The 13540-nt window shown below is 40.8% G+C and overlaps 1 protein-coding gene across 1 annotated transcript in view; it reads left to right on the top strand.

Annotated features, from left to right (window-relative positions):
• Window positions 1-6369, top strand: part of LOC149374131 (uncharacterized) — a 232192-nt gene extending 225823 nt beyond the window's left edge. The window contains exon 4 of the mRNA XM_089594735.1: window positions 5913-6369. Within this exon, the coding sequence (XP_089450861.1) occupies window positions 5913-6369 (457 nt within the window). The remainder of the gene's footprint in view (window positions 1-5912) is intronic.
• Window positions 6370-13540: the final 7171 nt, after the last annotated feature.

The raw sequence follows: 13540 nt of genomic DNA, 5'->3' as shown, positions 1-13540 counted from the left end.
CATGCGAAGGCTCTTATAGCCTCGGCACCCACGCTACAAAGGCCCCTCGTCGACGCGCCGTTCACTATTCAAACAGACGCCAGTGATGTTGGGCTTGGCGCCGTGATCACGCAAGAGGTCGACGAGCAGGAGCGAGTGCTCGAGTATGCTAGCCGTAATTTAACGCCAGCGGAAAAGAATTATAGCGTGACTGAGAAGGAATGTCTCGCGGTGCTCTGGGCTATACACAAGTTCCGCCCGTATGTGGAAGGAAGTCACTTCAAGGTCATCACGGATCACAGTAGCCTCCGGTGGCTGCGCAATATGCAGAACCCGACCGGACGACTTTCGCGCTGGGCACTGGAGTTGCAGAATTATGACTTCGAAATAGAGCATCGAAAAGGCGCATTAAATTACGTGCCAGATGCGCTCTCACGCCTGTACGAAGAAGAGAAGGAGCTCCCTATTGGAGCGATGACTCTTACGGATATCACGCAAGACGCCTGGTATAACGCCTGGTTAAAGAAAGTCAGTCGCTCGCCCACCGATTTTCCACGCTGGAAAATCGTTGGTGGACAACTTTATGTGTACCGCCCTGACCCCAAAATTGACGATACGCTGGGTGACTCGAACGCGTGGAAGCTTGTCGTACCCGAGGAGGGGAGAAATAAAGTGCTGAAGGAGTGCCACGACGAGCCGTTTGCAGGCCATCTTGGTCGAGAGAAGACCTTCACGCGCCTGGCCCGACACTACTACTGGCCTAAATATTATCAAAGCACGGCCAAGCACGTGAGGAAGTGTCGGGTCTGTCAGCAGCTTAAAGTAGAACAAAAGCTGCCCGCGGGTCTGATGGGCAGGCGCGTAATTCCCGGCCCGTGGCAGGTCGTCGCGGCCGACATCATGGGTCCTTTGCCACGCAGCCCGCACGGATACGAGTATATTTTGATTTTTGAAGATCTGTTCACTAGGTGGATTGAGTGTGTACCCCTGCGAAAAGCCAATGCGAAGGCTGTACTAAGTGCCTTCGAAGAGAGAATTATTTGGCGATTCGGTGCGCCGCTGGAACTCCTCACCGACAATGGGACGGAGTTTAAAAACCGCCTAATCGACGACTATTTGCGGGAACGGAATATTACACACTGTTACACACCCGCATACCATCCACAGGCAAACCCGGTGGAACGAGTCAATAGGGTCTTCAAAACAATGATCAAGTCTTTCATCGAAAAAGACCACCGTACCTGGGATAAAAAGCTTGCCGAGCTCGTGTTTGCCTATAATACAAGCAAACACCAATCCACAGGCTCGAGCCCGGCCATGCTCAACCACGGTCGCGAGCCACTGGCTCCAAACGCTCTGAAGCGGCAAGCGGACCACACGGCAATGAACTCTCTCGGTCAGCAAGCCATCGAGGAATGGAAGGATCGAATGACTCGTCTGCCACTCCTGCACGAAGAAGCCTACGAGGCTGCGAGGCGAGCCCAAGAGCAACAGGCCGAATACTATAATGTGCGCCGACGTGATGTACAATTCCAGGCCGGTGACAAAGTCTGGAAGGAGAATCGAGTTCTATCCTCGGCCAGTAAGAACTTTGCGGCGAAACTGGCACCAAAATTCGTTGGTCCGTACACCATCCTTAAGAATACCGGCTCCAACTCATACGAGCTAATGAACGCTGAAGGCGTGAAAGAAGGCCCTGTTCATGTGCAACAACTGAAGGCCTACTCGACAAGGGAAGACACTTCAGAGAGCGAAGAAGATGAAAAATCTGCAGAGTTATCCCTACCGCCGTTGGAGAACGAAGAACCGGCGAAGCGCGACCCGCCGGAAGCGAGCGTAACTGCGGGAGATCTGTGCGATGACGAGTCTGTAAATAGAAGTCGGGGTCACTGGCGAAAAAGGCCCCTCGCAACCCCGAAGACCAATGCCCCGCCGTCGAATAAACTTGTAAATCCTAGCGAGGCTGCGGGACCCATCAAGCGGAGGCGCGGGCGCCCGCCTAAAAACCCGGGTGTACAGGCCATCGAGTCGACAAAACCTGAGAAAAAGGTAAACCAACCGCTGCGGGTCGACGCGCCAGGGAAGCGCAAGAGGGGGCGCCCGAAGAAAGCCACTGCGTCGGCTTACTAGTTGCGAGCTCCAATCCTTTTTATTTTTATTCTTTTTCATTCCTACACCGTTCATGCGTCATTTCCTACATTTCATTAATTACTCGCATAACTGTTTTCATCATTTGCCTCATCTATTTTTCACTACCACCTTTCAGTAATGGACCAAGCCCCTGAGAACGAGATAGAAGAACGGCTGAGGGGTACGCACTTGGACGAACAAGAGAAGCCCGCAGAGATGACGGTGTCCTTCAGTTACGTCCCCATTGAGCCGCTGGTCGTAGACTGGCTAACGGAAGCAGATGACCTCACGGCCTGCCTCACCCGCCTAGGGCCATCCTGGCCGGACTACCCGCTATCCGACGCAGAGGACGCTGACCGGCCACCTACACATGCAAGGACTGACGAGGTGGGATCCCTCGCCTACGTGGACGAGCTGGGCATCTCATGGGTTGACGCTCCCGTCATGGACCAGTCAGGCGAGTGGTATGAGACCACAGGGGAGACGGTCAGTACCGAGGATGCCGCAACCACGGAGAAACCCGATGATGCAGCAAGTGAATGCCAGGCCGCTGAGCCCATGGAGTTCACCCCTACGGAAGACAGCTTACCCGCCCGCGGGAATGAGGAGGCCACTCCGGCCAGAGATGATACGTCAGCCACCGAGTCCGTGGAGGCCGCCCCGGCAGTAAGCGTGGTCTCAACCTCCGAGGTCGCTGAGGCTACCCAAGCCGAAAGCGAAGCGCCGGCCAGTGAGGCCATGGAAGAAACTCTGGCAGAGATCGGTGTGCCGGCCACTCACACAGCGGCCGCGCCGACCGAAAACATTGCGTCGGCAACTGAGGCCTTAGACGCCAGCCCAGCAGAGGCAAGTATGCTCGTCATCGACCCCATGGAAGTCAACACTTCGGAAGCTGGCATACCCGCCTCCGAAGTCACGAAGGCCATTCCGGCCGAAGACGCTGCCTACACTGAGCAACCAGGCGATGCTGGAAGCGAGGATCAAGCCACACAGGCTACCCCTGCCGAGAATAACGCACCCTACTCAGAGGCAGCCTTGGCAACTCAGGAGCTACACGCACCGGCACCTACGCCTCATGATTTGGGGCGGAAGAGAAGCGTGGCTGAGATAAGCCGCCTAAAGGAGAGTGCCGCTTGCGCTCTCGGAGAAACTAGGGCAAAGGTTACGGAGTTCCTGAGTGCAATGCATCGACATCTCCTGAAGTATGGGGCGCACGAAGACTCCAACGCTCATGAGGTTTCAGCCCGACACATTAGAGCGGCCTTTGAGGGCTTCGAGGATGCGCTGGCCTACTCCAAGGCACGCCAACACCGCCTGGAGGAGGAGCTGAGGGAAAGCCCCCGCGCACACTCAGAGGAGCCTACGACCACTGACACCTGCCGCCGGCCCCGGTACCCGAGCACCGTTGCGAGCGACCCAACGGCCCTGGGGCCAGAGTACACCAGCACAGGGCGAATTGGCTTCTGTCACAGCTGTGGATTTTTTTTAGTGAAGCGTACTGACCGCTGCCCACGCCGAAAGGATCACAACATGTGGGAGCGTTACCCAGATGGCACTTGGCACCGCAAAAATCAATAAATCCCAGAGATCAAGAGGTCCTTCTGACCACAGGCACCTCACGCCGAACATCTTTTTCTTCTTCCGTATTATCATTTAATTTTTTTTTTTTTTTTTTTCTCTTTTTAAATTACATGCTACGATTGTGTCCTTCTCTTCTATTATACATGATCACATCTAATCATTTCATACCACAGATGAGTTTTCATTTCTCCACCCAATTGTTAAAATCCTCTCCCTCCGTGGTGTCCCACTGCAGGACAGGATGCAGTTGGAAGAAGCTTCGTGGCAAGCACAAACCGTCTTGGGTGGGGGGGAGAATAGAGGCCAGAACGGCCCAAGCAAAAGTTGAGAAAATTTTTTTTTATTCTATCATTCTATGATAAATGTTTGCACTGCTCTTCCTACACTCATCCTGTTCTTCCTCTCTCCACCGTTTGGCGAGTGACTCCATTAAGAAGATCCGCAGGGTTACGAATCTTCTGGGGCAGGGGTGTAACGGGCGGTTAATACTCAAACGCCGTTTACACTCATCTAGACTGCGCGAGGAAGAAAGGCCAGAGAGAGAGCGAGATGGAAAGGGAGCGCGATAATGCGTGCGAAAGAGAGAGAGAAAGGAGGGACAAGCGTCTTGATATGAGTATTAGCGAGGGACGCTCTGGGCCATGAGGCCAGAAGGGATTAGGTATAGGTAGGGAAAACACGTGTGCGTCTCTCGCCCGCTACGTTTGTAAAACCACGAGAGGACAACCTCGCCATCGCCTCGCCCGTCCCTGCAGCCACGTACCGTCGACGAGAAGGCTTACCGGCTAGACACCAGGTCGAATATTCCTGCTGAGAGGCTAACTGCTAGGCGAGTAGGTGCAAATAAGAGGCTGCGAAAAGCCAGGTAAGCGCAGTGCGTGCGCGAGAATCATAATAGCCGCGTAATCTCTCTCTGTGCCCGGTCGAATTATCGCAGGCCGTCGGCCCCGAGAGGAAAGCCTTCCTCGACCGTACAAGCTTTGCCGTTAACGCGATCGAGCGAAATACACACACACACACACACACACGCGTATACTTTTGTACTAGTGCAGACAATATAGTTTCCATTCTTTTGTTCATTAAATGTTTGTTTTGCTTTGCGTGAGCCTTTCCCTGCACGAAGCCCTTCCGGCTACTCTTTCCTTACAGGTTTTATCTATAGCAATCTTGGCGTCCAGAAGGGAGCGGTAGGCCGGGCATCGGCCTTATCCTGCCGCCTCCGCGGGCTCGCGCGTGAACACCAACGCGCGAGCGTCCTGAGCTGAGCCAGAGCTGAGCTGGCCCCTCAGCAAGCAGACGTGAACGAGGAAAAGCGGACTCGCTGTCCGCGTTGTAACGCGAGTGTGTCTCCGTGAGTGCCCGGGAAACACAGTCCCGGTCAGAGTATCCCTCGTAATAATTTGTGGCTATCAAGGCCATAAGTGAACACGGACACCCCGTTACAGATTATAAATATATATATATATTTACATGTGTGTATGTGTTTTCAAAACTTCTAAACAAAAAAACATTACTCTAGCAAAAAATCTCTAACTGTGTATCTATAAAGTAATTAAAATTATGTGTGTATACACTTTGTCATATTTCAAGACTTTATCGACTGTAGATTTAGCAGGATTTTCTTCATTTTTAGATTTTAATCATGACTGCAAAAAAAGAATTTTTTTTTGTTTTAGAATCCTTTTTTTTTAATTTCTCTTAAAATTTAATTTCTTAATTAAAAATAATATTATGCGAGAGAGTATTAAATTACATTCAGTTTTTAAAACATATCATTTGCTAAAGAAAACATCAGATATAAAGCTTTACTTTTAAAAAACCATGAGGAAGAGGTCAACACTTTTTTACGTTTTGATTAAGTGATTCATTAATGATAACATATATTTTACCAAGGTTTACTGTCTTCATCTGGCCTACATAACAGGTATTGGGCAGAGGCCCACAGCTATGTTTTTCATTATTTTTCAGTAGACTTTTGAGAATGAAACCTTAGAAAACACTCTTTTAGCTTACATTATAAAATAACTTACAGTTCATATTTTGCAAAATTATAAAAATATGATATTTCAATGGAATTATATACTCATTAGGTAATAATATGATGATCAAATAATTAAAATTGGACATATAATATTGTAAGTAAGGTGTAAACGCTGTAGTTATTGCTGATTATTTAGTTTATTATACAGATTTTAAAAAGTTTTAATTTTTTTTCGCAATAGTATCATCGATGCACTGCTCCATCAGGGAAACCAGCTGCACGTCGAGTACGCTCAATTGCTCCAGCAGGGCTCAAGAAATCTTTTACCTACTGAATTACCAGAGCTTTTCATTGTGGGTGATGTACGAGTACGCGTAAACCTTCATCCAGGGTTTGCAGGTGGTCTCAGCATTGAATCTGATGTAGTCGAAGCTTTAAGACTTCTCTTTACCAAGCATGAATTGGCCATCTTGCACACAACCCGTCTAGCACTCCCACTAATGAAAGTACTGCAAAAGTTTTACGCTCTTGACCCATCTGGATGCTTGACAGAATCAAGGAATGTGGCATGTCTGGCCAAATGTGAAAGCCTTACCGAATTGGCCCAGTTTGTGCTAAGAGCTTGCTCGCTCAAGCAACCTACGGTTTATACACTTAATCCTGTCCAGATTCTAGACTTACGCTTTTTCTCACATTAGTTGTTGTTTAAAAAAAAAATTATCATTGTTTTTTAGATAAAAATGTGCATTTTACTAAGCTTGCTTAAGCCGACATCATACTAATGTATATACACAAAAAATTTTCGATTTACCAAAATTCAGTGATAATTTCAAGCATTTCTTTGAACAAATTGCACAAGATTGTTATGCAAAAAAAAATCATATAAATGTAAAAGTTGTTTTAAAAAATATAGAAGTGTTTCATATTCTACAATATGTACTTTTCAAACTCATACTACTTGAATAAAATTTATTTTTTTTAACAATAGTTATTACTATACATTATTTGCAATATTAAATATGTACTCATAAACGTCCATTGACTCTAAATCTAAGTAATATTAAATTATTACGGCTTATAAAAACTTCGATAGTTCTTCCACAGGGCAACATCATAACAAATTGACATCCCTTGTGGGAAAAAAAAAACATTATTATTATCCAATTTGTTACGATCAGACTTGTTTAGAGTATGGTCATAACCGTTTTATTTTTGTGTCATTCGTGGGTCTTTTAGGATTCAGCTCGTGAGATTTATTTGTTCTCTTTAGTTATGTAAAAATATTTATAATAATGATATGGACGATTTTAATAAATGTTTAATCTTCAATTTTTTTATGAAAGAAATTTTAAAAAGTTATTATTTTGAATACAATTTATTTGGATCACTTGAACAAGGTTTTAGTATTAATTATATTACTGATATATAACTTACAATTATCACTGATTGTTGTTACTGCTGCCTCGAAGTTTCCTAATGCTTTGTACAGTAATTTTCATTGGTTCCTTAATCTAGATGAATGTGTTTGTAAATGGTAAGATGTTGCGGTTTCGGCTTTCTCTGCTATCGCCGGAACCACTTTCGGTGGGCCTTCTTCGTTGTACCTCGCTTCTCAGTGTAGTCCGATACTATTGATGTTCTCAAAATGCGCCTGAGTTGGTTCAGCCAACACGTTATGCCTTACGCGTATGAGGTATTCGTGAGTCACTGGAGTCAAGAGTATACTAAAATCTTAGAAGACAGGTGACAGACGTAAAAAGAGTGATTTCCCCTCTTGGTGGTGAATTTTTATAGCGTCAGAGCGAGTAAAAGAGGCCTTTCTTTGGTTGAATTAGGTCAACCAATGAACGATATTCTTGCAGACTGCGTTGACAGCAAAACAGTAAGCTTGCACAATGATGTTACATGTTATGATTTCATATATTAGAAAATAACAATACAACAGTACCAATCGCATTTTTCTGACAAGTGCGATTGAGTTTTTTGGATTAGTGATGGTGAAAGCTCGCATAAGCAGTAAGAGAACGCCAAGTTCAAGTGTGACAGTGAGTTTACAAATTTCGCAAATAATCCTTTTGGGAATTTAACAATCAATTTTGAGTTTAATAAAATAAGGTGTTAATTACGATTTTTAAATTGGTATACATTATTAGAAATGAACGATCAATGTGCAAGTAAACTATCCATTCATACAACAACACGACTTATGCATTCAGAAATGTTACGTACTATTTCAATACATACTTGCATTCTTAGAACGAAGGTGGCCGTATTATATGTCAGCATATTATGAAACATTCACCTTGAAGCTAAAACACACACACTCATATAAGTAACGTATGAGCTCCACTTGTCATATGAGCTTACTGTATACCTAGTGTGCACTAGTCAGAAAATTTCTCGTCATTATCTTCTACTAGAACTTTGTTGCGTGTAATAAGTAGGAGACTTTCCCTATTGGCTCCTTCTAGTACCACGGTTAGCTCTTAACTGATGGCTTTGTGCAACTGCAGTTTCTAATACAGGCGAAAAAGTGGGAGGCCTATGTTGTCTTGAAGTCAACTTTAGAGTCTGTAGTTGCTGTCAACAGTGCCGTACACATTAAAATTTTTTCGTAATTTTACAACACTGAATGTTAAATAAACATCTTTTTTACCACGCAATGCTCCTCGAGGAGGATTTAGGCGACTTCCTCGCAACACAATTGCCTAATTTCCCCCTACCCTTCCCAGTAATGGGAGGCCTCCAATCCCTTTTCTTGTCCCTTTCCCAAGTGCTAAGTGGCCATAGTAGTCTCCTTATTGAAGGAGCTGGATGTAAAGCACTATACTTCCCCATCAAAATGCCTTGTTATTTGTTCATTATCTTGCTATTTTTTTATACTACAAAACATCCTCCTCCATCCCCCTCCCATCCCGCTTCATCTCCCTTAATTTCTACTAGTATACTTAACCATTTTTTGGTCAAGATTTTTCCACGAAGTTAATTTGGTGATTTGGTTGTGCCAATAAATTCAAATGTTGTACAAGAGACTTCGATATTTTTTTAAGAAGTCTTAAACTTGTATGATAGTAAAATTTTTTGGAATAATATCATGTAATAATAAAAAAAATAATTATGTGTTGTTACGGGGTGCATACAACGTGGATATTTTGCGAGGCGGACTGATTGACCTCGACCGGGCCTGTGTTGCCTGAATACCCTTGGGGACACCCCCTGTAATCTGCAACGCGGGTCTTGTCGTCAAAACGCCGCTGGAATCGGGTATCTCGACTACAGTTGTCATCGTTTCTCGCGACGACTTTATCACGGTACAGGGGAAAGTGGGACAGACTTAAATATAGCACTCGCCAGTAGTAATTTACAAATGAAACAATACATTCAAAAAATATAATAAAATACAAAAAGGTACTCGTGGGTGTAGGTGCGAGTGTGTGTGTGTAACTGCACATCGAGCACGATTTCTCGACGAGCTCACGGCGAAAAATCGTGGCATGGGCAGACTACATGAGCTAATCGAGGGCCGCTTCCTTTACAACAGAATGGTGACCTAGATGCGGACTCTGAAGGTTACAGAGGAGCTGTCGTGTATACGCTGGGGCCAGTAGGCATCCTTACTGGCAGTGTCTGGAGGTCGAGGTCACTGACGTTAGCCTTGCACTGATCTTCTTGCTGGGAGGGCCTTCCGTCACTCGCGGAACTTGTGGTTGCCTGCTTTCACAGCAGCCTCTAGCACACACTTTCGTCACCCTGGATGTCGCATCCAATGACACCAAAGGCCATAGCAGAACCGATTACAGCCACATCACTGAAAAAAAATTGGAAGTGCTAGCTTCTCAAAACTGACACGTGCAGCGCTCCCCATGCGTTGGTGCTGTTGCTCTCTTATTTAAGGTATCCAGGCTCCCTAAAGTAGGAAAATAGCGGCACCAAGCGTTTGGGAGATCTGACGTCCGATTCTATGGAATGGCAGCGCATGCAGAGCTTGGTACTCTTGGTAGGTGTAGGCTTGCGAACCAGCTTATAATAAGACATCCTGATACTACAATAAATAAAGTATTTTTATGTAAAAGGGATGAATAAATTAGTACAAATTGGATCTTGCGGTTAAAGCAGAGGAAACTACTAACGGTGAGTATAATATTATAAAATAAAGAACATTTGTGGATTTATCAAGGTTTTTCTACGCTGAAAAGTGTTTAAAATAGTTTTTAATGTGGAAAGTCCATAATAATGTATTTTGTTTTATCACGAATAAGTTGATGCTATTATTTATTTTAAAAATTTCAATAAAAAGATAACCATCTCAAATTTTCGAATTATTGAAAAGTTTTGGACAACACAATGTTTTGTATTTCCGATTTATTTTCAGATTCTATTTAAATGAAAATACTACTTAGATTTGTACATCTTGGAAGGGCAACGTATAATTATTTATAAGAAAATAAAGGTTTCCTAAAATATAATCCTACAGCATTAAAACATGGACCTTAAGATTTGTTAACAGTCATTGAAAAAGATTGTATGAATGAACAGTGTTTTCTATGTAACATAAAAGAAAGTAACTATAAACTGTTTGTACTTAAGGTTATATTTTTAGTATGAAAATCTTATATTTTTCTTGTTTCCTAGAATTATTTCTGCTTCTATGTGATATTTAAATAATTTTGTTATTTTTGACCTTGTACCATTACAAAGGACATATAAAATACTTAAGTTTCTTATGAACATTGCTATATCATGAATTTTTAAGTTCACTTCGTGCAGTGGAAGTTATTTCTAATATTGTTTAAAAATTCTATTGGAAAATTTGTGTACATATTATCGTCTGTCTTATCAACTCTTTTATAAGTAACATAATCAATACTATAATAAGTTGTTGTTTCTCCTTTCACGTTTCCTATAATTTTATTGCTAAAAAAATAAGTGTATTCATTATGGGACGTTAATGTTACATTATTTACTGAAGAACTATTAACGTTGCTGAAAAATTTTGAACACACATTGTTTGTTATTCATTTTTCAGGTATATTAAAACATTTAATTCTAATAAAAACGAAAAAAAATTATTTCGTTGATATACAGAAGCACACGATTTTTTTTATTATGAATGAAATCTCTAGTAAAATAGTTTTTATACTTGTTCTAAATTTTATCACCTTGTTTATTCTCTGATATTAAAAACATGCGAAAAATTTCAATAATCGATGAGGAAGCATAACAGTACTAGCTTCTTCGTAAGTATCATCGACATATGAATCATACTTAATTAAACCCATGGCAACTGCGATATCATTATGTTTCATATTTAATATCTTAATATTTTTTTAACTCTTTAAATAAAGCTGCTCCATTTTTTTATTTAATATTAATTTTAAAAATAATCTTTCATGATCTTTTAGTGACACTGTATTTAATACATATAATAATCTATCTGTATTTAATACCTGTATTAATCTACCTATAGCAGTATTTCTCAATTTTCTTGTTTTTTTCTCACCTAAACAATAAGTTAATTATTGAAAATATCGTTTTCTGGGATAATGATATACTTTAGAGATTTTGCAAAATCATCACTTTTATTCAACTCAAACCAAGCTGTAAGATACGTCTGCTATTTCTTTATAATTTTTTCAATTTATTTTTTTTCGCAAATTAATTTTGGTTTATTCTTGAAATGAAGAGCAAGACTTACAACTTTGTGACTCCTTCCACAAGTTGGATATTCTTATAATCTCCACGCTGCTTCCATGAGATTTAAATATCTACCAATAACATAGTTTTTTACTTTATCTAGAATTTCATTATGAGAATTACTTAATCTTTTTAATTCAATAAATGCTCTATCATCACCTTTGTGAATGTGGTCATATATTAATTTTATGCTTTAAATAAATGCGCAATATTCAACGTTTATATGGCATCTACATTTCATTAGCAAAGGACTCGGTAGAAGGACGCCGCAGCTTACGGACGTACCGTCAATAGTGTCCGTGCCGTGTGTGTACTTTTGTGGGTTCTGTGGCTTAAAAAAGGATTGAAGAACGTTTTGAGATAAATAAGTAGGCAAAGGAAACCTGAAGCAAGTAGAAAGTGTGGAAGTGGATAAAAAAAGGCGTACATAAGGCTGAAAAGTGTGCGGCCATTTTGAGGTTAAATTGGTACAACTGCACATGAGAAATGTATAGTCGTCGGGAGGAAGATGATGCCAAAGATGGATAAGGGGAAGACAGCAACAAAGCAGCTGAATCCGATCGAGCTGTTTAATGCACGCATCGCAGGAAGAGGTGGTGCACAGCTGAAATCTGCCCTGGGGCTCGATTGAGGTATCGAAAGCGAAATCGAAATTATTTCCTCGCGCTTTTGAATTTGCGTGAAAAATTGACAGTACTCATCATTATAACCTTTCTGGTTCCTGCTCCAGTGCTTCACGAATGTACAAATTAAATATATGTAAAGGCAATGTATACTTATATTATGCACAGCGAAAAACTTCTGAACTTGATTTGAAAAACAATAGGCCTACGTACAGGAACATGGTAGTGCAGCGGATACTCTGTATAGCTGAAAAAAAGTGACATTCTCATGCGAGTGTCAATCAAAATTTATCGAATCATATGTACATATTGCAGTATTAATTTTTTTATTAATCTTTTAATTCAGTGTTATTTTCGAAAAAACATCTTTACTATTATCAATCGATAAAGATTAAATGTTGTAACTGTTGTGTAAATGTCATTGCTGTTGTTAAATACATTTTCAAATTAAAAATTATCGCAAATGAAATTTTGAAGAAGAAAAATTTCCTTACATCTATTTTTAAAGCTCGTGACTGGAGTAGTCTCAGGTTTTTTCAAAAATGTTTCACTCGACTTTGCTGAAACTAATTCTTGCTTTTTTGAAGTCTTTTTTATTGGCTCGTCTTTTCCGCATTTGAATTCCACACTTACCAAATTTGTCATTTGCTTAGGCAATCCTAAAATTTTTTTTCGTAAAAATACCCAATAGGTTTGTTTGGGATTTAAATATTTAAAATTTTTTAATTATACCATCTTCCATAAAATTAATGATTGTATCTAAATCTTGCTAGGTACTTTCAACCTTTGTAGCTTTTGGTGGACTCAGTTCTACAAACATACCCATAAATATGTTTTAAAAAATAATTTGTTAAATTATGGCCATACAAACTTAAATGCTAAGATTCAAATCAAATTAGTAATTAAATTAGAGTTTGATTGAAAAAATATTTAAAAAATGGTTTTACAATTTATTGAAGTACAATATTGATAGAAAAAAATTTTTTTACGAATACCTAGTTCTGTAAGGTCAACTGTAGCTCGAAGAATTGGTTTTACGTCTTCGTTCACTGATGGAGAAATAGAGGACGTACTTTTAAATTTTGTAATTAAAAATAAATTATTAAATTTTTTTATCTGACTAAAATATGCGTAGAATATTACCATCATTTGTCAAATCGATATAGTCATTCCAATCAATTTCCGTTCTCTCTGGCTTTGATTCGCTTTTATATAATCCACTTGTGGCTATTTTCGAAAAATTAGTTTTTGGCTCATCTGGAAACATGGTTTTAAATAATTATTATATGTATATTTTGAAAATCAAAATTTATTTGTGTGACAATGATTAAATACCATCTTCAATCATTTCGATATCACTGCTGTCACTTATAACCTCATAATTTTGTTAATGTGTAGAAGCTGCAACATAACGAAAAGTAAACATTTTTATGAAATGTTTAATAAATGTTTCATACATGAATTTTCGCAATTAAATTCAGGTTGCAAACATAGAAAAAAAAAAAAAAAAAAAAAAGCGAAGGACAGTCAAAACAATAAATTAATAAAAAAG

Source organism: Copidosoma floridanum, unplaced genomic scaffold, assembly GCF_036245765.1.
Source record: "Copidosoma floridanum isolate Cflo_tuat_1 unplaced genomic scaffold, Cflo_Japanese_pri ptg000021l, whole genome shotgun sequence".
Lineage (NCBI taxonomy): Eukaryota > Metazoa > Arthropoda > Insecta > Hymenoptera > Encyrtidae > Copidosoma > Copidosoma floridanum.
Note: the sequence above shows the minus strand (reverse complement) of the source record. Positions and strands in the feature narration are given on the sequence as shown.